General features: G+C 42.4%; 1 protein-coding gene across 8 annotated transcripts; it reads right to left on the reverse strand.

Moving 5' to 3' along the window:
- Positions 1-9430: 9430 nt before the first annotated feature.
- On the reverse strand, positions 9431-22673 carry CLDN12 (claudin 12). 8 transcript variants are annotated; one of them, XR_008464948.1, is made up of 5 exons: positions 22535-22665; positions 19761-19828; positions 11106-17214; positions 10961-10975; positions 9431-10078 (listed from the first exon to the last, which is right to left on the reverse strand). XR_008464948.1 is itself a non-coding variant. In XM_054192149.1 (5 exons), the coding sequence occupies exon 5, from the start codon at positions 17190-17192 to the stop codon at positions 16455-16457; it is 738 nt and encodes a 245-aa protein (XP_054048124.1). In that variant the 5' UTR covers positions 17193-17214; positions 19761-19828; positions 20289-20473; positions 21249-21318; positions 22535-22673; the 3' UTR covers positions 9431-16454. The 8 variants fall into 8 exon arrangements, 7 of the variants coding, with proteins under 7 accessions (XP_054048124.1, XP_054048125.1, XP_054048123.1 ...); XM_054192149.1 differs by adding exons at positions 20289-20473; positions 21249-21318 and having other exon boundaries at positions 9431-17214; positions 22535-22673; XM_054192150.1 differs by adding an exon at positions 21249-21318 and having other exon boundaries at positions 9431-17214; positions 22535-22673.
- Between the last annotated feature and the right edge of the window lie 312 nt (positions 22674-22985).

Here is a 22985-nt window from a genome sequence, read left to right on the forward strand (position 1 = left end):
CGATACAAGGTTGCAAAATAAACGGGGGAGTTGCAAAAGCTCCTGCATTTATCTTCCCCAATCCACACAGATTCCTTTATTATCAGCTCAAACCAGCCACCGTACACCACTAGGAACCACCCAAAACCTGCCATGAAGCCCCTAACAGCCTTAATGTACATGTGCCAAGGTGATGTGAATATGGAAATGAGCTCTGGAAATGTAATGAATATGGCAATGGGGAAACGTAATGACCGTGCATATTCTCTATGGATGCAAGTCTCCGTGAATCTCACATTCAGTGGATATATTAGGTGGAGAGATCCCCCACGTCCCCTGGGCCGAATAAAAGAATGCCTGCTTCTTAAGACTACATTGGTGTTAAGTTCATTCCTGATTTTGGTGACACCACTTGCTGGTGTTGTTTTTCGGTGAGGATGGCTAGCAGGCTGCCAAAGCCAACAGAGCCAACAAAGGCATCCCCAAGTTGGGGCTGGCCAGAAAAGGGAATAAAGGGATGGAGACAAATATGGAAATTTGCTGTGACCTTCCCATTTTAAAAGAGTGACGCGTTGTTGTTTTTCCACAGTGACCCACCTCTTAGGGCCTTACAGAAGCATTCAGCGCTCTCTGAAGTGCCCTGGCGTATACAAAACACCCAGATAGGGCTGCAAGATACAACACAGGAATGAAAGAAACAGACCCCAAACCCTCTAAGATGGCAGGGTGAGGACGCATAGGAAACTTTGGCCCTAGACTACTGTGGTTAGGCACCAAATCGAGTCCTTAATGGCCAATGAAGTGAGATACCTCACCATGCTTTGACAGCCAACCTTGCTTTAATTAAATGATCCCACAGCTGAGCTTTGTTAGCTTCTCTGTGATCATGTCCAGGAATGGGAAGTTTGATTTTGAGCGATCAATAGCCAAAGTATTGGTGTAGGGGTTTTTTTAGTGCTGAACGACTCTACTGCAAGTAGGAAGCAAACACTCCCTCCAAGTACAGCACTGGTTCAGTCAGTGCTGGGTCCAGTTGCTTGTGACCTTCCTTCTCAAACGCGGCAGTGTTTCGACCACTTTTATTAGCCTTGTGTAACGATACCATTGTTACTACTGAAAGTGTTGCAATTGGTTTGCATATGTGGGGAAAGCAGATCTTAGCTGTTTGAGATGCTTTTGCAAATGCACTTGAGCCTTAATGAGGAATAACATGACTGCTCTTCAGTCCTTGACTTTGCCATCCTATCTAATTTTAGACACATGATTCACCTTACTGCAGAGATTAATCTCCCTAAAATCCCACACAGAGATGAGTAGCTCCAGGAAACAGTTAAGAGGGAATTAGGGAGTTAATGCTAGTAACTCTGGTGACTTAGGCCAGCACGTAAAATTAAAAGGAAAAAACCTGAGTCGCGTTGTTTGGTTCTAAGGCTGTTGGCCTTCAAAGCTGGCAGAGTGCTGTATCGCACCACAATGGCTTTGTGAGAGATTTGGCAGTTTCAGCAGGGGCTGATTGGAAGGTGCCCTTACCTTAATGGAAGTTTCAACCTGTGCATTAAAAAGTTATTTACGTTTCATTTTGCCTACATCACCTTTGGATTTTTGCCAGCAGCACTGGGGTCCCTGCCTCTCAGTCTTCAGGGAGGGAGAGAAAAATAAAGTCTGTATATGGGCCATATGGAAGCCAAGATGTTTTTACCTGAGCTCAATGTAGGACAACACTGACTCATGACTTCGTCCTTCTTCAGCTGGCTAAATCATAGAATCCCAGAAGAGTTTGGGTTGGAAGGGACTTTTAAAGGTCATCTAGTCCAAACCCCCTGCAATGAGCAGGGACATCTGAAGACCAGGTTTTGCCACATGTTCAAGTCTATAAATCTTTATGCTCTGGAACACTTCTTTCTTTCTTGTTTCCATATGCTTGAGTCACTTGGAACATGCTCTTAGAATAGTAGAAGCACATAGATGAGTGACAAAGACTGGCAAAGGTAAGGAACTGTTTACATAGATGGTAATAATTCAACAGGCTGTAGCTATGGAGGGGTACAACAGAGATGTATGAAGTCATGAGTGGCACAGAAGAAGCGAACACAGAATGAATGTGTCTTCTAATACAAGACCTAGAGGGCGCTGAACAAAATTATCAATTAGAAGATTGAAAACAGAAGTACTTTGAAGAAAATAAAGGGCTTAAAGTATATCTAAGTTGTGAAGCTCTCTGGATATTAAGGACACTAAAATTTTAGATTAGTCCAAAACTATTGGATTTTTTTTCCATGAATATGCCTGTTAACAGTTATTAAATACCAAGATATCACCTCTGGTTCAGAAAGTCCCTGAACCACACTGCCAGAAGCTGTGTGCAATTGCCAAGGAAGATGCATTATATGACTGTTTTATTCTGACATTCTTCCTTAGGCATCTGTTGTTGACTGCCATTTTAGGCAAGATACTGAGCTAAAAGTGTCCTTGAAATGACTTTATATAGCTGTTCTCATTAATTGTCTTTTTCTCAAAAGCTTATGCTGCATTCCCCGTGATTTTGATTAAATGTACTGAATTATGTTTGAGGCAGAGGGGAAGTCCTCTAGCTCATTTTTTATATCTTAGTTTTGGATCGCTTTATGTATTCAGTGAAGAATGACTTCTCATGAAACAGCTCAAATTCCAAGCCAGACTTTTCCTTGAGTTGCTTCTAGCATGGTTATTCTAAAGGAAGTTTCTTTTAGCTGGAGCAAAGAGTTGGGGTTGGGGGGGGGAACAGAATTTGCTGAGGGCCCTTCGGAAGTATAGTTACATCCATCTTCTCTGATCTAGTTTTGTTATTCCTTTGGGGGACAAAAACATTAATATAATTTCTGAACACCTACGGTAATTCTCTCACGATGGCTATACCTACAGTAATTAATCACTTTTTTTCTTGATTAGTTAACCACTCCCTGAGCAGACATAAATTCAGGAAGAGGTGTGTAGAAGACGTGAAAAAGTGATCTACCAAGAAACTGGGTTTGGAACAAGCGGTATGTATTAGCGTTACAAACAAAAAGAAAATTTCAGAACTTAAACAGCTTTTGCTTTTTTTCTATCATAATTCCGTATTAATTTCAAATGATAGCAAGGATTCTTCTGTGAGCTGTGTAGAGTCTGCCCGGGGTTTAGAACAGTGTTTCTACTTCTGCGTTTTCAGCAGCGGCTCTGGCCAGAGTCCCTTTTCCTCATCTCTGCTCCAGCTCCTCCCTTGTGATAGAACAGCTGAATGAGCCATTCTCTGGGCAGCCAAACAAAGAATGGATTTGGCTGACAGGAGTCTTGTCTTCTTTTTTTAGCAGGTTTATTTTTCACTATTACCAGTGCTAACGATCTCAAAGGTGACATATGAGTTACAAAGTCTGTGTGTGTTCAGTTGATCCCCTTACTGACAGTATTACTTCGTCACCGTGAATGAGTTTACCCAGCTTGCCTGATTATAATATGCATAAATAATTCAGCTGATAAGTCGTGTAAGTGACTAGAATGTCACTTTTTTCTTTGCTGTGTTGGGCTTACAGACATAGGCCCTGCTAACAGTCATTTTCCCTCAGCAATACATTGTTCAAATAGGGTTTTTTAGTTTGTGGCTGGCTGGTACATGAATGAATGCGTCTTCAGCTTGCAATTTGATGTGCACTTAGGTCATTGTTCCCACAAAAAGCAGTCCGTGCTTCTCTCCCTGAATGCTTGTTCTTGCACCCAACAAACACTGTGGTATATGAACAAAAGCATTTCTGTAGTCCTGTAGTGAACCGATGCAGCTGAAAGTTTGGTTTTCAGCTAGATCAGTGGTACCCCATCTGGGTCACTGAGCAAGGGACCGATTTCTCGTGCTGGCACAGCAGAAGAGGAATTGGGGGGATGCGGCTAATATCCCATGGAAGAAGGAGGACCTCTTTTTTTTATTACTTTTCAGTTGTAGGACCAGTTTAAATGCATGTTGGCCTCATATTAAGGCTTCGTTGAAGTCATGCAGGAGGGTATATGTGAGGTCTAGTACTTTGTTAAAGTGGGATACTAACTGTGATTAAATACCTACAGGGAGCAGATCTGCTGAATAAGAATGTGCACCTTTATATAGTCATCCTTAACAGCGTATTCAGATTTTAATAAATTGTCTCTTACAACTATCTTCTTAAAATTCAAAGTATTAATAACACCATTTTATAGAGGAAAAGGTGCAGCCGCGAGTTCAGGCTGTTTCTCAAGGTCAAATAAAGAAAAATAGATCTTTCACATCAATATCTACCTTCTGTCTTGTAATAACCACCTTTCCATGAATAATCTTCTACTGAAAAGAACTCCTAGAGATCCTAATAATTAGAAGTGGTAAGTATCATAAACAGATTAGCTCCAGTCCTGCAAATACACAGACAGCAGATATTTGCAGGGATTAGAACAATGCAGTATAGAGAGCAAGCGATACACTTTATTCAAGGTTTTACACTTTTACTATAAATATAATGGCCCAATTTCATCTTTCAGGCAAGCCCTGAGATTAAACCAGAGATTAAATTTGCTATTAAATGGTCTTAATAAATTCAGACATGATCAGCTGAATACTACTGGGACAGTTAAAATAAGTCAGTCTTCTCAATTGATGTGGGCCCTTGATGTCATGGAAATAAGCTTTGCACCCACGGTGATTTTTGGCTCCCAAAGGGGGAGCCTAGGGGAATATACAGGATCAGTTCAGTATCTCTGCTAAGGGTGGTGGTAAGTAGCAGCTATTTTAATTTGTTTTTCATTGCACAATACTCAGGTGACCACACACTTAATATTTAGGGAGTAAACATACTGTTCAAACAGTGTCTACATAATTAGTCAATTATCTTGTGGCTATGAGAGATAAAAATATTAGTCTCATCTTAAAAGGCATCTAGTGAAAATTTTTGCCCTCTGACTTTCACAGCTTATGTTACATCTGAGGTTTTTTGTAAAAGGAATAGTTGCGAGTAGCAGCACTATGTGCACTGTTCTGCAGAATGGTTAATAGTACTGAATCGCAGTCTAATTGAATTATGGTCTATTGTTAGATTTATTGTAATACTACTGTGACAAAAATGACAAGCCAAGTGCTTCAAAATTTGTATTTTGGTAAAATCTGGCAAGGCAAAACGAGCTGTTAACATTTAGTCCTCTCTAATATTTCAAACAAGGGAGAGCAATGAATTTTCTAATATAACGTATACTGAACAGATCACTTCTAGCAGGGCTAACTAATTTGTTTTGAAAATCATGGGACTTATCTAGACAAAGACTAATTGTTAAATGCAGTGTGTTTCTTGGATGGAAGGGCTGAATTCTTTTTTGGCTGAGCAACATTGCATAAAAAATGGACAGAGTGTTTGTTTAAGAAAAATAATGATCGGGACCTTGGCATAGGGTATTGTTCAGCTCTCCAAACAGGCCGGCTGGTTGCAGCCTGGGTAGTGACCTGAGTCGCTGGATCAGACCAGACTCCCTTAAACACTTCTCTGCTCAGTTCCCCCATCCCACCTGGCCTCTGATCCTGTGCGACTACTTCAGCACATACATCATCCATTGCTATAGGTTATTTTAAAATAAAACATCTTATTGTATTTACTATGTACAAAATTACTGTCCTGTGTGCCCATTTCTGCATCTACAGGAACAGTTTCTACAGACCGTTTACAAGCATCTTATCCATGTGCAATCTGGTCAGTTCTGCAGCAGGAACCACCAGGAGCCTCTAGAAGGGCCAGGTTCTTCACCCAGGATGTTAAATGACACAGTTAGATGTAGAAATTTGTCTTGGCACAGAAGGAGCTGCCTGAGAGGAATTCTTAGGACTGTCTGAAATCCCCACCTGAAGATCTCCCACAAAGGTTAGTCAAATCCTTTGTTGTGGAGGTGGTGAGGAGCTGGGTCTGTCAAAGACAAGGTGTCTTTGCTCAGTTGAGTGTCTCTTCTGTGCAGGGACTGGCTGAGGAGTTCTTGGACCACCCAGGGAGTTAACGAGTTTAGTGCACTGAGTGTGCACGCAGGGACATCCCTATGACCCCGCTACACCACAATGATAACTAAAGGACGACGCGACTTTCATCTGTATGTCTCACGCAAAACTTTAAATTCCACAGCTCTTGCCCCAGCACCTCTGTAATTGAAAACCGTGCTGAGCAGCATCCATCCAGCTGTGAAATAAGATAGGCATCCTGTGATTTCCTGTGGGTTGCCTTCTGTCTTGTGGTTTAACCGGGCACAGGCTTTCCCTGGCAACACAGCTATAATGCCATGCGGATCACGCTGTTTTGCTTTCTGCCATTTAAAATTGCTGTTGCTCTCTAGAGAACTCTGTTTCCAAGATTCCGCTTTTTTTTTCCCCAGAATGAGCTCATGTAATGAGACTTAATTGCATGTTTTGTACTTGCCTTATTAAATCTCCTCAGTCATAGCTGGGGCAAGAGAGACATTGTAGAGCTACAGGGAGTTGGGGTAGGGTAAACAGGAGAGTCACAAAATGGAACAACCCCCAAAAAGAAGGGTCCTGTTGCATTCCAGCAATGAATAGCTCCACTTGATTTAAGATACTGGATTAACAAACTGACAGAAAATATCCCTTGGCTGCTATTTCCCAGGCCTTATCTAACTTCTGAAAGATTTCTTTTGTTAAAACTGATAAAGATCAGCTAACAATTTAATGCCAAAGTATGGGAGAAGTATTTGCCCGCACAGCTGCTCTTATTTAGTCCTTTTTCTAAACTGTGAGGGGACCAGATTTTCTCTTGGCGTTTCACAATCTATATCGTGTGAGTTAACATACTCTTTCAGTTGGACACTGGATCTTTTTCTTGATACTAGGTATTTCCTGGCTTGTCAGCACTTCAGCTTTTCTTCCCCCTGCTGCAGACTCAGATGTGGTTCAGAATACTGTGAAGCTTTGAAAAGACTGTAGTACTGATATCTCACATATCTGTTCTGATTATTTTCAATATCAAGTGCTGATATAATTTGCTTCTTGACTCAACTGAAGTAATTCAAGAATCCTAATACCAAAACATCTTGCTGTAGCGTTGATCTGTCTTCCCCCCTCCATTGCTTCAATTCAGGCTAATTAAGGAGAAATTGTATCTGCATCTAGTTATTTTCCATGGGATTTGTGCAACACCAGTTCTACACCGTCACAGAAAAGGAATCCGTTCTATTCTTCTTTCACATGCAATATAAAATTCCCATATATTTAAAAATAGGAAAGTATCATTCCAGCACGTATCCCAGAATTACTTAACCTGGAATCTTGACTGTAGCAATTATTTATATCTTTCTCCTCTGAAGAATTTAAGATACAGGGAAGTTAGTGTTGATTACCATGTACTAAGTTTCGCAGTATAGACTCACTTGTATTATCCAAAGCAGAGAACTGCTGTTTCAGAAAGTAGCAGCACTACAAGTGTACCAGTGGCCACAGCATCCTGCCCAAAACTCCTTGCTCGAGCTATGGATCTGTGGTGTCGAGAATTCAGAGTTTACAAACGTCCGCCTTTAAACACACCAGGCATTTTCAAAACAACTCTGATCAAATCCTTGTTTTGATTTACAGACCATTTCTTTCTAAACAGCGGGTGACAGATTTGTTTACTGCTGGATCATATACCAAATGGGGATTTTCAGTTCAAACCTGATGTCCAAATTTCTGGTGTTTTCCTCTGTGCCTGTGCTGATGGAAAAGGAAGTCCTGCCGTCTGCTACGTTCTCCCTTCTTACGTTCAGTCACAGTTATGCTACTTATCCAGCAAGAGACATAAAATGCACGGTGGTTGGGCACAGACAGTATTTTCTGGGAATATAGTAATCATGTCAAGCCATATAGGAAAGTTTAAGAGCTCAAGAAAACAAATTAATAGCTTTCAGCCATTACGAACTTGTATTTGTTCCTGTTAGGAAAAAGGTGTGACAGCTGGGCACAGAAATAAAGCAAAGGAAAGGTGTTAAATTGCTACAGTAGATGATTATCAATAACAAAGTGAAATGCAAAACATTGTAAAAATAGCTGTGAGAAAAAATAATTTCCAGAACCAATTCAGGAAGCATGATCAATTTTAGTGCTCATTTAAATAATATCCGAGCAAATTCAATCATAGACTGTGTTATCTACGATAGATCATATAGAAGCTTCTACGGACCCGCGTGACAGCTCTGGTGCCCTGCAAAAATAAGAAGGTGACACCTGAGACATTAACTGGTAAAAGATGCCTCCTGGAGGGCTGCTGTGGAAAGCTGGACCCAGAGAACTGACTTGCCCAGGTTAGGAAAACAGGGAGAAAAGGCTGGAATTCTTTTGGGAATGGAGCTGCCCATGAAACAAATACAGCTATGATACATAGAAAGGGTCTTAGAGGAAAAGGACAATTTTCAGAGGACAGAAACTCTCAAAGACAGCCTTTCTTCTCAAGAAATGGTAATTTACTTAGCCGACCTGAGCGTCGAACTCAAAAGCTGCGGGGGTTTTGTACTTCAGTCTGCAGACACAAGCAGCTCAGAGGTATATTGCATTAAATTATGTTGGTTTCATGTTATCTATCTAATAAGAGCTGTTTGAGTTCTTCTCCTGTGTTTTAAGCCAAAAAGTCTCTGGGATGTGTTTGAATCTTACTGTGAGTAGTGAAACCTCGTCCCAGCAAATTCTTTTCTGCCCAGAGTTCAAGATCTCCTCCAGGAGCTGTGAGCAGATTAGTGCTGAGAGCCAGAGAGAATTACAGCTCTCAGGTGGCTTCTCGAGTGAGGCATATAGGCATCAGCCGCTGAGATTAGTGGTTCTCAAGGTTCTCATAACTCCTCGGCTAATTAAGGTACAGCCACATGGCTTTCGAAAGCATTCGTGCAAACTGACTGGAACTGATGTACCATAATGAACGATGAATTCTGTAACCCGGTGGCAGCTGGCAAAAGAACTGCCGAAAGCCCCACCGGCACCTCAGTATTTGCTGAGCCGCAACGCCAGAAACCTCCTGCATCATGGCTGCCCATGCTGTGGTGCCACCAAGCTACCGGAGCCACCTCTTTCCCAGTCGTTAGGCTGACCCTCCCTTGCAAGGGAGATAAATCTCCTCCCCTCTGCAGTTGTGGAGGTCAACAGCATTTGGTGCGAGTTGCAGATGGCAGGTCAGATCTGAAGGTCCCTGTCCCACCAGCCTCAGAAAGAACAGAAAGGTGAATAATTTTTTCAAGGCCTCCTCTGGGAGATGTAGAATTGAATCAAGCAGAATCGGCAGCCACAGGAGGCAGCCAAATTTGTGCAATCTGATTTATCTGTACTGTACTGTAAAAAGAATGCCCTCCCACCGAGCCTATTTTGTGAGAACATAATTCCTTGTCAGCCGCTTCCTGAGGTGATACTTTTGCCAGGAAATTCAATCTGTCTATAGGACACTTTAGCACAGCAGTAGAAAGAGCCCAAGCATTTTATCGTTGCTAGCTTTATTAAAGAGTCAAAACAGTGCAATAATAGTCATTCATCGTGCTAAGTCTTCAGAGATGACACTAAACCGTTCTGATCTAACCTATAAAGCTAATGCAAATGTTAATATTTAGCACCATTCACCTACTCAAAAAATAGCACTTTTCCTTACTAATATCATCATTGGTTGAGATTTCTTAAGACATATATAGTTTAAAGCAGTGTAATCTTCAGATTCAATAAAAAAAGAAATCAACTCTTTTTTTCCTTTGTTGCATTTTTTTTTCTTTGTCATACTTCCTTTTTCTGAGTGAGTGAGGAAATGAAAGAACAGGGAACAAACTTCTGAAACGTGATTTTTTTGCCTTGCTAATAAATGTTCAATGTGTCTCTCAAAACACAGCATTTTTCAACCACCTCTACAATTAATAAACACAATCTGCCTTGAAAAAAATAACAATCAGAACTCATAGAGTCTTCTATATGTAAAATGCTCATGAGATAAGAAAACAAAGATCTCAAAGTAAGGTTTCATGAAGAATCAAAGGTTGTCATCATCATCATCTTCTTCCACTCACATATTCTTCCTTTATGTTGCAGTAGAGCTCGTCACCGGGAGGCAGCCCGGGTCAGCGCCTGGGAGGCTGGAAACTAAATCAGCGGAGGAGAAAATAAATAGCAAAAGGAGCAAGAAGATGGGATTTCATCATCTTCTGGTAGCAGACTATATTTACATCTGCTTAAGGCCATCAAGAAATCACATGTGAAAGCCTTTAGAATACGAGGTCAAAAAGTGTCTGCAGTAAGTTAAGATACATCCAGGACCTGTTTTAGGAAATGATTTCTGTTTGACCGAATGGCTAGTATTTATGTAAACTCCATAAGTATGACTTTGTAAATGATCTTACGTATTTGTTTATTAATATATGTTGGCTTTGGGAAGAAAACTACTGCAATAGCCATGGTTACAGACCCTCTCACTGGTGGAAGTGCTGCCATACCAAGTAGTGAGATTCCAGAGAGACCGGAGAGCGCCAGGCTTTGGTGCTAAAATGTCACCCTTGGCAGTGGTGGCTATGCAGCAGCTTCTGGCATGGCATGGAGCTGGGAAGGGATGCTCAGCGCTTAGGCCAACATCTGTGGTTCCCAAGGACATACGCTGCTTGGGCAGCACTCATACGCTGTGTTTTCAAAGCTTGCTTATCATATTCCAGGAGTCTGTGGTGCCAAGAAGCTTATTCAAATACTTAGAGCTTTAATTACATATTTTGCTCTTCATTAGAACAGAAACTAAGACAACCACCTTGCCCTTGCAGTCCAGCTTTCTAGTCTCTCTCCTCAGAACAGCTTTGACCACTCTCACCCCCCAGCTCACCACAATTTCTCCTGCCCTGCGCCCAGCCTTTACATCTTGAAGCTGCTGCACCCAAAAGACAAGGGCCCCATCCCAAGCAGCCTATTACCTGAATAACCAAATTGACCATTTGGAACACAAATAAAAAGCAGTTTTGAAAACAGAAACCACTCTCTTACCCTTCGATGAGGCCTCTGTGTGTCCAGTTTGATGAATGTTGATGCAGCAGTGGAACAAAAAACGTACAAAAAAGCTTATGCTGTGCCTAAGGTGCGTTACCTGCCTGCTCAGCAGATACAAGAAGGGATAAGTAACGATACATACCTGCTGAATCACGTACATTAATTCAGTTCCTGTGAAATAAAACAGGGGAAAATCTGCCAAGAGATTTGTTTTCAATGAGCGCAAATGCATGGGATGTTTTTTTTTAGGAATTTTAATATGAAAAAAATGAGGCATTCCCACGTTTTGGGAGAAATTGAGTTTTCTGCATCACATCATTTATGTCAACACCCAACCAGTGCCTAGGTTTATACCAACTCTCAGGGACAGGAGGCCTGTCTGAAAGTGACAGCAAAGGAGGACATGAACCCGCAGAAGCAAAGAATATCAAATCGTTTTTCCATCCCCTCGAGTGAATTGTACTGCTGGCAACACCTGCTCTATACTGTGCACCCTCCACGAGAATTGTTCTCATATAAACTTTACTTCCCCAAACAAATAGAAAACCCCAATTTACTAGATTGCCAGTTTAGAGTTCTAGAAATCTAGAGGAATTACCAGTGAGTCTCATTATATTAGGCATAAATAACGCAGATTGTTTTTTGAACTTGCACTATGGCATTGGCATTTCTAATGCTCAAAGGGTTTGTATTTTGCCCTATAAAGATGGGGAAAGGCTCGGTGCCGAATCACCATCGTGCTGCCGAGCTGTAGGTGCCAGGAGCAGCATGCAACAGAAAGGAAGCATCACTAAACGTTACCGTCGTTCCAGACTGACACGAGTCCCTGGGATGCCCAAACCATTTTCACATGTCAGGCAGTAGCATATTCTGGCCTGTATCAGAAATAGTGTGGCCAGCAGGACTAGGGAAGCGATTGTCCCCCTGTACTTGGCACTGGTGAGGCCCCACCTCTAATACTGTGTCCAGTTTTGGGCCCCTCGCTACAAGAAAGATGCTGAGGTGCTGGAGCGGGTCCAGAGAAGGGCAGTGAAGCTGGTGGGGGGTCTGGAGCACAAGTGTTATGAGGAGCGGCTGAGGGAGCTGGGGTGGTTTAGCCTGGAGAAAAGGAGGCTGAGGGGAGACCTTATGGCTCTCTACAATTACCTGAAAGGAGGGTGTAGTGAGGTGGGGGTCGGTCTCTTCTCCCAAGTAACAAGCGATAAGACAAGAGGAAACGGCCTCAAGTTGCACCAGGGAAGGTTTAGACTGGATATTAGGAAAAATTTCTTCACCAAAAGGGTTGTCAAACATTGGAACAGGCTGCCCAGGGAAGTGGTTGAGTCACCATCCCTGAAGGCATTTAAAAGAAGTGTAGATGTGGTACTGAGGGCCATGGTTTAGTGATAACTTGGCAGTGTTAACAGTTGGACTCGATAGTAAAGGTCTTTTCCAACCGTAATGATTCTACGATTCCCCAGCTGACAGCACAGCCAGCACAGCAGAGGACAGAGGGCAGGAGGATGACTAATGCCACCACCGCCTTTCAACACAATGTAAATCTTACCAGTCTAGGAGAAAACTAACCCAAGACGTAAGTTTTTGGCTGGGTTAGCAAATTGCACTGGGTGAGCACCGGCTGACTGAGCAGCAGAACTAACAAAGGGAAGAGCCAGGGCTTTGGATGTGGGGGGAGGACTGCGCCCGTTTCCATGGCACACTGAGGCTTTGGCCCTGCCCTGGGGCTGAACCAGACCCTGGTCCCCAGCCCGTGTCCTGGCCGCAGGCAGAGAGAGGGAATCCTCCAGATTAAGGGAAATCATTCTCCTCCTCATTAAGGAAAAAGGAATCCTAGTACTTCTTAGGATTAGTTTACAATAAAAATAAAGGGAAATTATAAATAATAGTCAAGCTTTCAGAAGGGGGTCGGTCTGGGTTTTTTGGAAGTTTTTTTTGTTTTGTTTAAAGCAGCAGTCCTGTAAAATTAATGAATTAAAATACATGCAACATATTTTAACCCTGTTAAGGCATCTGAAACAGTCTGGCAAGTCTGGCGATCAACACCAAAACAAAGTGTCTTTCATATTCTAGCAGTTACTGTTTTCCACAAAAATTGATCAAAATAAACTGCACCTGTAGGAGAATGTTTTATTAAAAATACATATCTTCTTTTTCACATAAAAAGAACCAACACTGTAATTAAACACAACTTAAGAAGTTGGACAGGAATTACTAGGAAAAAACCCCTACAAATTCCTGTAATCCCAGAGCACCCAACCGTTGACTGCATGAGCCGCAAATTAAAATCCTCCTGTGTTCGAGGCTCAGAGTGCCTGCCCTGCACACGGCGAAGTTGCCAGGAAGGAACGGCTGGTCAGAGGCAGGGGGTTTAACTGCTCCACAGCAGCTCTTCCCTGGCACAGATACCGGCAGGATACAAGCGTTCTTCCCCCAAATCCTGGGAGGCCTGTCACTCCCTGGCCCCGCCGCTGGGCAGGACGGTAACCTTAGCAAGAGAAATGCTGGAGTGGCACTCGGCTCAAGTATCACAGGTTGGCCACCCCTTCCGTAAAGAAGGAGAAATACGGCACAGCACTTCCAGTTAATTTCACTTGGGATCCAGCAGAAACTCACATTAACAGCACTGTTGAAAGAAACCCAGCCGTGCTTCGGTGATACAACATGATGCAACAGTCCTACTGATAAAGATGACCTTAACTGAAACCTTCGCTGGAATCCACTAACTTTTGGATCCCCACTTTTCATAACTCAGATCCATCTCAGATTTTTGAAAAGACACAAACTGCAAAGCAACAAGATAACAGCTTAGGCAGCAGCAAATACTGATTGAAAGTTTAGTGCATAAAAATCAAAGTCAGAACACAAAAGAGCTGTCAGAGACATCTGCTATTTAAAGCATATAGACAAAACACTGGCTGCATTTACTCTCCATAGAAAACACCAGTTTGCCAGGCTGCTTTTCTTGCTCTGGAGATGTTGAAGATTCAGCTCCTTTTAAAGCCACTGAGAGACGTATTCATCATCCCACCAAAATGATCAAAATGCTTTGTAAATTCAGGCTCAAAAAGCATACCAGATGCTGACTGAAAACTAACATTTACTGGCTAACTCATAATTTAAGCAAGGCACAAGGAAGAAAAGACACTGGAGTGACAGGGAAGCAACCTGACGTGAAATCACAAGCCTTTGCTTTGACCTGACAAAGCATCTAAGGATACGGGCAGCTGAAACAGCAACAGTATCAAAGGTTGGACAACCAGAGTAACTGTAAAGCAAAGTTCAGTTTTGAAGAAAAGTAAGTGGGCTTGCACGTAATTATACATATTCTAATCCCATACAAGTCACGATCTGATTAAAAGGAAAAAGAAAAAAAAAAAAGATACTTCATTTAACATCATACCTTGTAAACCTAAGAGGGTATTAAATTAATGTAACTTTAAAGGCCTGTCTCCTTAAGTATTCTTTATCATCTACAGTGTTAATTCCTTAGACTGCAATTTAATCAAGCAGCCTGCCTGAAAGGCCTGTCGCTTTACTGACTCTGCTGGGCATTTATGACAGAGCTCAGCCTCCTCCAAAGGAAGTTAAAGTCCAAGTCCACCAAAGCCCACGGCCTACCAGAAACCCCCAAATGATTCCTCTTAATATACTGTTATTGCACAGAGTGTAACAGAACAAGATCGTCCCTGCTTTCTGCAGGGGGGTTGGACTAGATGACCTTTAAAGGTGCCTTCCAACCCAACACATTCTGTGTGCCCAGCACAGCATTTGTTCCTATTTCTAATGCACGGAAAAGGAAACAAACTCATTTTCAGGACCTTGGATGAGTTTGCAGAACTGGAATTAAAGAACTCTCTTTGATTTTTTAGCAAAGGAAATTTGTTCTGGGATTAATGGAATACAAATATCCACTAAGCTCCAGAATGCCACCAATCAAAATAACTTTCCTTACTGGAATGACATCTTAAACACAAGATCTCAATTTGCCAAAATCTGAGTAAATCAAATACTTGACTTAATTACAACACTCTTCAACTCACTGTTATCAAATTTCCAAGTAATTTTAAAGCTCACATTAGAACACTTTGATCTTTAGGGCTGAGCTGCTCTGCATTTCAGAAAGAAAAAAAAATTATCTAAAGACATTCCAGGTTGGGAATGTATAATCCCTCCTCATCCTCATAGAGCTACAAAGTGATGCTCACAAGTTATTCAAAACCTCATCTTACAGAAAACAGGAATAGGAAACTTTCTCTAGTTGTGAGGTGGCAGCATAGGAAATAACTGGATTTTAAAATAGCTCAACTTGAAAGGTGTTGCAGAACAAGGCTGAAAAGGTTAAGTCTTAATCAGTAATTAAATCAGCTACAGCATGGAAAGTCCAACAACCATAAAGATCAACTCTGAAAAACACACAAGCTCATTGTTGCTTATATATACATTAAAAAAAAAAAGCCAAACCAAAACAATCTAGATTTAAAAATCTCTCCCCAGGGTTATAACCTCCTTCCTAGAGAGATGTTGTTATAGCTTGTGTACGGTGTTCTAGAAGAGTCTTTCATAGCCTTCAGAATTCTTCATGCTTTTCTTAATCCATTTTGCAGTGAGTGACATTTCTCTCCAGAACTGAATAAACCTTTAAAGCCTACTTGAAAACCCATCTTTAAGATGGCCTTCAAATAAAACATTCAAGTTTCTAAACAGAATTTTTAAATACAAGTGGTTTTTGTTTTAATCACAAAATAGATCTAATGAATTTGCTAACTTATTAAAAAACAGACTAGAAATAAAATTCACAAAAAACTTTCTAGCCTCCAGTAAGTCAGAAAATGCTATTACAGTACAGAAGAACACTATTAGTTAAATCAGTTTCTTCTGATAGCTACTTTGAAAATATAGGGTAATTTGACCCTAATTCTATTACAGAAGTTCATGATTGGGTAGCTTTTTGTGTGCAGTGGAAAACGCAGAACAGTGCTACAGAACTGAATTAGTCTGTCAAATACCCTTTTCAGACATCACATCTTAAAATACACATGTGTAAGTGAACAAGAAATTCAGGGAACCCCCTGCACCCAGTTCCACTGCCGGCATTTGGATAATGCATGGGTGGAAGGGTCCACCTATGGAGCTTTTACAACTGGATCAGAATCTAATCGTAGCTTATCAAAGTAGCAAAGATGTTCAAACCTGCTTTAATCTCAGTTAGCAGAAGGATGAACGGATACTATTGTTAGTGTACTGTCCCAGCATTAGCAGCAATTTTGTCTGTAGCGACTTCAAAGTTAAAAAAAAAAAAAAAAAGAGTTGGTCAGGAAGTAACACATGAGAACAGCAACGGACTTGCTGAACTCAGCTCTCCATTGCTTTGCACCTTGCGAAACTTGACCTTACAAATGATTATGCTCAATGCAAGGCAGCAGAGAGAATCAAGCTGTGATTTTCATGGTCTGAATGAGCACAAGAACTTGGCTTCCAAGACTGTGTCTTCTTAAGATGCATGTGTCACAACAGGAATGTCGATCTCTATGGCAGAGAGGCGAGAGCGCGCAGAATAGGGCTGAGAGGCATAGCTGTGCATGCTGGGGGCATGGGAATAGAGGGGCTGCCAGAAAGGAGAAGGTAGGCTTTTACATGCGCAGTACCACAGAAACAGCAGAACGGAAGTGAAAAACAGACCGCCAGCACTGGCAATGGCAATAAACACAGAAATGTCAAAGCTAAAGACAGGCTCGTATTTTCTGTTCAGGTAATTGTTATAAAAAATGACCCAGATTGATGGAGTGAGACAAATGGCACACGCAAGCAGGAACAAGAGGCCAGCCACGAGATGGCAGCCCGCACTGTTTACAAGGCATTTGGCCAATTTGATGTTTGGCACGGTGGAAACAAAGGCTGTGTTACACATGCCAATCAAGCAGAGAAACAGAGCGGAGACGGCAGTTAACATACTCAGTGGAAGGGCGAACTGAAGAACACGCAAATCCAGTTGATCGACAGCAGTGTACCACTGTGGGTCATAGATCACACAGTCTCTGCTCCCATCAAAGCGAGCGCACTTAATCCAGAGTCCAGTGTAAACAGTCACATTCCTCTCATTCTTGTTGAACGTGTACAGTCTCATTTGCCTCCAGTTTGGAAGCAGAACGGCTGCAAGGAGTCCAGCTACTGAGGCTGTTCCACTGAGGAAGGCCAGTACTGTTGCTGCGTGAACATCCCGGCAGCCCATTTTTGCCCACAGAAGTTGTTTCCTGTAATTAAAAAGAAAAAATAAAAAAATAAAAATCAGTGGGTGAAAGTTTATGGACGTAGGACTGACTATAGTTGACTTGTGTGGTAGCTGGTAGGCAGTAACCTTCTGGCACCTTCTTTGCTTTACACACTTACGTGGAGGTAACGCTACCGAGTTCACACTTTAGTGAAACCTCAGATTTTTACACAGACTGTTATGATTGCTCAGCTGACAGACTGCTAAATTTGCGACGTTCAAGATCAAAAAAGGAGCACTTCAACGTGTGATTCTACACAGCCTTTCACCTTGTGTCACTGCATATACTTTTACAGAGTCTGAGTGGAGAAGGTGAGTCAGCGAGTGGGTGGGATTTAAGAAGCTCCTTTGCTCCTCAACTGGCCACTCCCTCTCTTTAGCCCAGGGGTAATACCAGAGTGCGCGGTCAGTCCTATCACACTGCTGCGTGAGGAAACTTGAACTGCTTAAAACCAGCATCATAAGCCTGGACAAGGAATGCACACGCAGGCAGTTATCCACACATTGTATAGGCTAGTAGAGAAGGCAAGCACTTTTGAGTAATTTACTATGATTTTTTGAAAGCAATTAACAGTTCTTCCACACTACTTCTGCCTTTCAAAACCAGCTGTCCAGGCACATGAACAATTCCAGAAAGCAGATGGCTTTTCAGCTTTCCCATTTTCTTCTTCAGAGGAAGCTTTAAAGAATACTGCTTCCTTTTCAATTCAATCACTGCCTGCGTACCTAACATAGCCTCTTGCCTGCAGAGATCCGAGGAAACAATCTCAATGACGTGTCTTTTAAAAAAAAATAAAATTTCCAAAACAAAAGAGACTCATTAATTTGAGTAATCCTGTCTCTGGGTGCTTCAGATACTTTAAAGAGGCCTAATGCATAACAGGCACTGAGCATCCATCCCAGAGTGTACTTGAAGCAGGACACTAAAAATTATAGTACCTAAAAAATCAGCAGATACTTTGAAAATTCTCAGAGAGACATTAAGCCATTAATTCCTAGTGAATTTTCTTCCAAATCATTATACTGCATTGTGCTTATTTCTCTAAAGTCACAAAACAATTCTTTAGGTACTAGAAGTTCTACATAATATATATACAAATAACTAAATTTCTGTATCTCAGAAAGGTTACAGACATGGTTGCAACCAAAGAGGAAACAGGATCTGATCCCTTACTGTCCTTCTATACCTGCAAACATCAAATGCCCAGGGAACTTTTCAGATAAGGAATTTCCATGTATAGTGGAAGCAGACTACAAGCATTATCAAGCTATACAGCCAGCCAGCAGTTTATTGATTTATAGGCAACTAAATAAAGCCAAATTTGTTTCCTAAGAAGGCATTAGGCGTTTATTTACTTTTTATGCCATCTGACCCTGAAGCATTGCAATGGTATGTGGGTAACACTTAACTGCCGATCATACTCTTTTAAAGAAGTACTGCTGAAAAGAAATAATGACAACCCCATTTATGCTAAAAACGCACCTTATTCATCCAAAAGACGGCATTATATTTTTGCTAAGAATAACTGAGCGTGGGCAAGCTACTGTTCTCATGGCAGTAACCTCTTCAGATAACAAGTCATTAATAGGATACTCCCTGGGTAGGAGGACCCAAGACAAAATAACAAATAAGCTTAGATCTAATACAGCATCAAATTTTGTTCTCCTCAGGCTCAATACTATTGCTCTTCCATAAAGAGTTTGCCTTTGCCTGGATAAAACTTCCATGCAGGCAAGGCATACTCTGAGACAGAGCTCTGCCAGAAGCAGCTGGAACAAGCACAAGACTGGCCGTTTTCAGAAATCCACTGTTTCTGCAAAGTCATTTGCAGTAGTAGATGATGAAAATCTGGGCAGAGTTAACACAGGGTGGGCAAGAAGTGATGTGAGGTGCACCCATCTTTTCTAATAGAGGAGGATGGAAGGAAAAAACTACGCTATATCAAAGTATAGTTACGGCAAGGACTATGCAGCCAGGACTTAGGACATCATGGGAAGATTTGTATTTTTCTATTACCTCTGCTGTACCAGTTACATGGACAGAAGACTTTAGTCTCTAGTTCACCCTATAGTTGCCAGGTGCGTTTAGGCCACCCTGCATACCTTGTTTTTGCCAGCCATTCCAGATAGATGCACCAAGGGTGGGGTTTTGGTTGGGTTTTTTTGTTGTTGTTTTTTTGGGGTTGTTTGGTTTGGGTTTTTTTTCTTTTTTATTGGTGATTGTGTTTGGTTTTGGGGGGTGGATGTTTGCCTTTTTTTTTTTTTTTTTCCAAAAAAAGAAAAAAAAAGTCCTTAGCGCTTCTCTTGAGGTAGGAAGGGAAAGACACAGAAAATAGCTCATTTTCCCATCACAGGTTATCGAGGAAAAGTGAATTTGTAGGTAAGATATCCATGATGCTCCCATCAGGGGAAACTTGTCCCATCTTGTAAATTCTGCTAGCTTTATAGCTATAATTGCAGCTTTAGTTACAGATCCCCGATTAAGACAGTAACAAAATAGATGTTGTCTTAATTAAGATGTGTACTTACCAGTGCTGTGTCCAAATCAAGAGAAACCTTAGCAACCTTTAGAAGTAGGAAGAAAGGTGTTACTGGATCTAGGAAACAGAACAAGGAAAGAGTCAACATCACATTTGTTTCATGCAACATTGTTTGCACTGTAATTCAGAAATAAGGAATTTCAGATACATTAACATCAGACCAACTCCATCACCTTTCTACAATTTTCTCTTATTTAAAAAACAAAGCTCAAACTACTTCTTTTTCTTCCCCCAGAATTCTTTCCCAGAGCATGTTCTCTTTCTATCTACCCATCTCTGTCTTTATGCAACAAATAAGAAGGGTGCAAAAAACCTCCCTTTCTTATGGGTGTTCCAAGAAGCGGAGATGTTCACATCCTGAATTTTATGTGTCTAGCAAAAAAAATCCATACAAAGTCATATAAAATCATTATTTCAGATGTTACATTCCAGGCTGCGCTTTATCAACAGGGAGGAAAAGGCACAATGATTTTTTTATGTCAGAGAACAAAACACAGGCTCTGAACTGTTTATATACTTGTGGTTCTCTATTTCTTCCTGGCTTCTACACAAAGGTTTGAAGGAAAAGGGAGAACGGCAGGAAGTACTGGTGACGCCTTTTCAATGGCTGTCCAGCTTTTCCAGAGAAAGAGAAAGGATCTTCTTGTGGATTCTCTTTACATCCATCTCTGGGATCCACACCACTGAGTTCCAAGAGCAGCTCTGCAGGTCATAACAGGAAAACCACTTTTCTACTGGACAGTGTCAGACCTACAAGCATATCATTATGTGATTGTTAAGAGCTACAACCCAAAGGTGAGTTTGCTGTACTAACATGTACAAGGACACAGACTTTAAGTGACCTGTATCAAAATCTGAAATATTATAACATTTATATATATAAATGCAGTCTCATGGGGTCTAACATCAAATGAATTCTTCTATCAAACCATCTAGGCAAAAGAGAGACCTTGCAGCACACACTCATGCAACTGAAACTTTTCACTAAATGAGAAAGTGAATTTCCAAGTTTAAGTTAAGTTCTCCAATACAAATGCTATACAAGACTATACAAATGCTATACAAATGCATACAAGACATGGAAATGCAGACGCAACCAAATCAAGCATCCCACCGGATTTCCACTGCCAGGTTTATCAACCAAAATTGTTACAAGTGAATGTAGCAATTTGGGCAAACTATGCAGGGCTGCAGGGGTCAGTATCAATACATTCAACTGCATTTGGAAGAGAAGTAGCAGCTTTTTTTTTTTTTGCGTTTGGAGAAAAAAAAAAAAGTATGACTGCACAGCTCAGAGTAGCTGGTTTTATTCACCAACAGTTCTGAACAATTATCAAGCTTTCTGTCCATTTAGCAGCAACCTAACCTAAAGTAAACATACAGATCTCCCTCTGCAGGGTCACACCCCAGTGTGTCACACCAGCCAGTCCTCAGTAGCAAACATAATTAAGCAGAAAACTAGTACTGGCAAACAAACCTGTCCGAAAAGGAGCCGTGCCCAGGCCAAGAGTCACTCCCATTAAATGACGAAAACATGTGGCCACCAGCTGTTGTAATAAACAGATACAGAACAACTCGGAACCGATACAAACAACTCGAAAAGATCTTCATTTTTGCAGACATGGAGTTTCTTTTCCTCTAGCTATTTAGTCCATCTGATTTTACTCTGTCACTGGTGGTGTTGAACAACTAGAGACCTCAATCACTTCTGAACTGGTTGTCCCATGGAAGAAAGCATGCTTTGGCCAACATAGTTGATATCCTCCCTTGCCTTTGATTCTAGACTCAATTTTCTTATATCCCAAGCATTTTACAGCTGCAATACTTGAGGCTCTTATATCTGATTCACAAAAGTTACCAGTCTGAATACCACTTCAGGGACAGATTTTACTAGGCTCCTAATCTAAAGATCCATGTTGCTGTAACAAGAGATGCTGGCTGAAGCTAGTTAAAAACTGGTAAATCATTAACTACCTACAAGGCAAAAAAAAATAAAACAAGTTAAAAAAAAAGAAAGGCGTTTACTAGAGACATAATTCAGTGATGAGTAACGCCAGCTCTGTTGCCTCGCATGGCCTTGAGCCACCGCTGCTCTGTAAAGCCCTGCAGGAGGCAGGTCACAGGAAACAATTTATAAACAAATGCATTCTGAAGCTATCCAGAACAGCGTTAGCAGTTTAAAAAAAATATTACGAGTTTTGGAGAACTGGCCACCAGAAAGAGGAGACCAACACCCGCCCTGTTTCAAGATAACTGTAAGACACAGAATCGGTGCCACCAGCCAGCTTTTTTCTTCTAGAAATCAATCTCACAGTTCCAAGTTCTACAAAACTCCTATTAAAAATTAAATCCAGGAGTAAAGGATGAGAATTAACACTCCTAGCTAATACATTAGGAGCTGAGAGGCAAAAAGAACGCGGCAGGGGCGATGATTTTACCAACCGATGTGCGAGAGGCAGAGGGCGCCCGGCCGGGGCCGAGGCACAGGCTCCCGCCGGGGGGGCCGGCAGCTCCCGGCACAGGCCGAGCGCCGCCGGTACCGGCTCACCCCAACCCAACGCGCACCAAACCGTCCGCGTAGCGAGGCCAGGCTGGCGGGGAGCGGGGGCAAACCGGAAAGGGCCGCAGAAACCACCCCCCCTCCCGGCCCAACCTGCCTGAGGCGGCGGAGCCCCCTCAGCGGCAGCCCCCTCACGGCCGGGCGCCGCGGGGACAGGGCCGGAGCCGCGTCCCCCCCGCAACACGCCAGCTCCCGCCTCTCACCTCCTGTCAGGGCGCGGGGGCGCAGAGGAAAGGCACCATAGCCACCGCACTGCCCGATCTCCGCCTGCCGAAGCCGCTCCACTCGGGAGGCCGCGGCCGGCGGCGGGGCGCCCGGAGGGTTCTGGGGTTGTAGTCCGGCGCCGCCGCAGTGCCAGCCCCGAGCCTCCCCCGCGCACTACAACTCCCAGCGCCCCCCGCGGGGCCCGGCCGGCCGTGCGTCCCGCCTGTCGGTAGGGAGCCCCGCGGCGGGGGGCGGCCGTCATTTAAAATACATTCCTTAAACTCGCCGGGAAAATAAAAGGAACCAGCAGCTGCTTCCCAAAGCAGCCGCTGAGCGGCTGAGTGTCGCCCCGGGGATAGCGGGTGGGCAGTGATTGCTCTTACATCTTTTTTTTCAAAAAATTCTTCTTTCCTTCGCTTATTAAACTGTCTTTAGTCGCTAATCCCACCA

This window comes from Rissa tridactyla, chromosome 2, assembly GCF_028500815.1.
Source record: "Rissa tridactyla isolate bRisTri1 chromosome 2, bRisTri1.patW.cur.20221130, whole genome shotgun sequence".
In the NCBI taxonomy this organism is placed as follows: domain Eukaryota; kingdom Metazoa; phylum Chordata; class Aves; order Charadriiformes; family Laridae; genus Rissa; species Rissa tridactyla.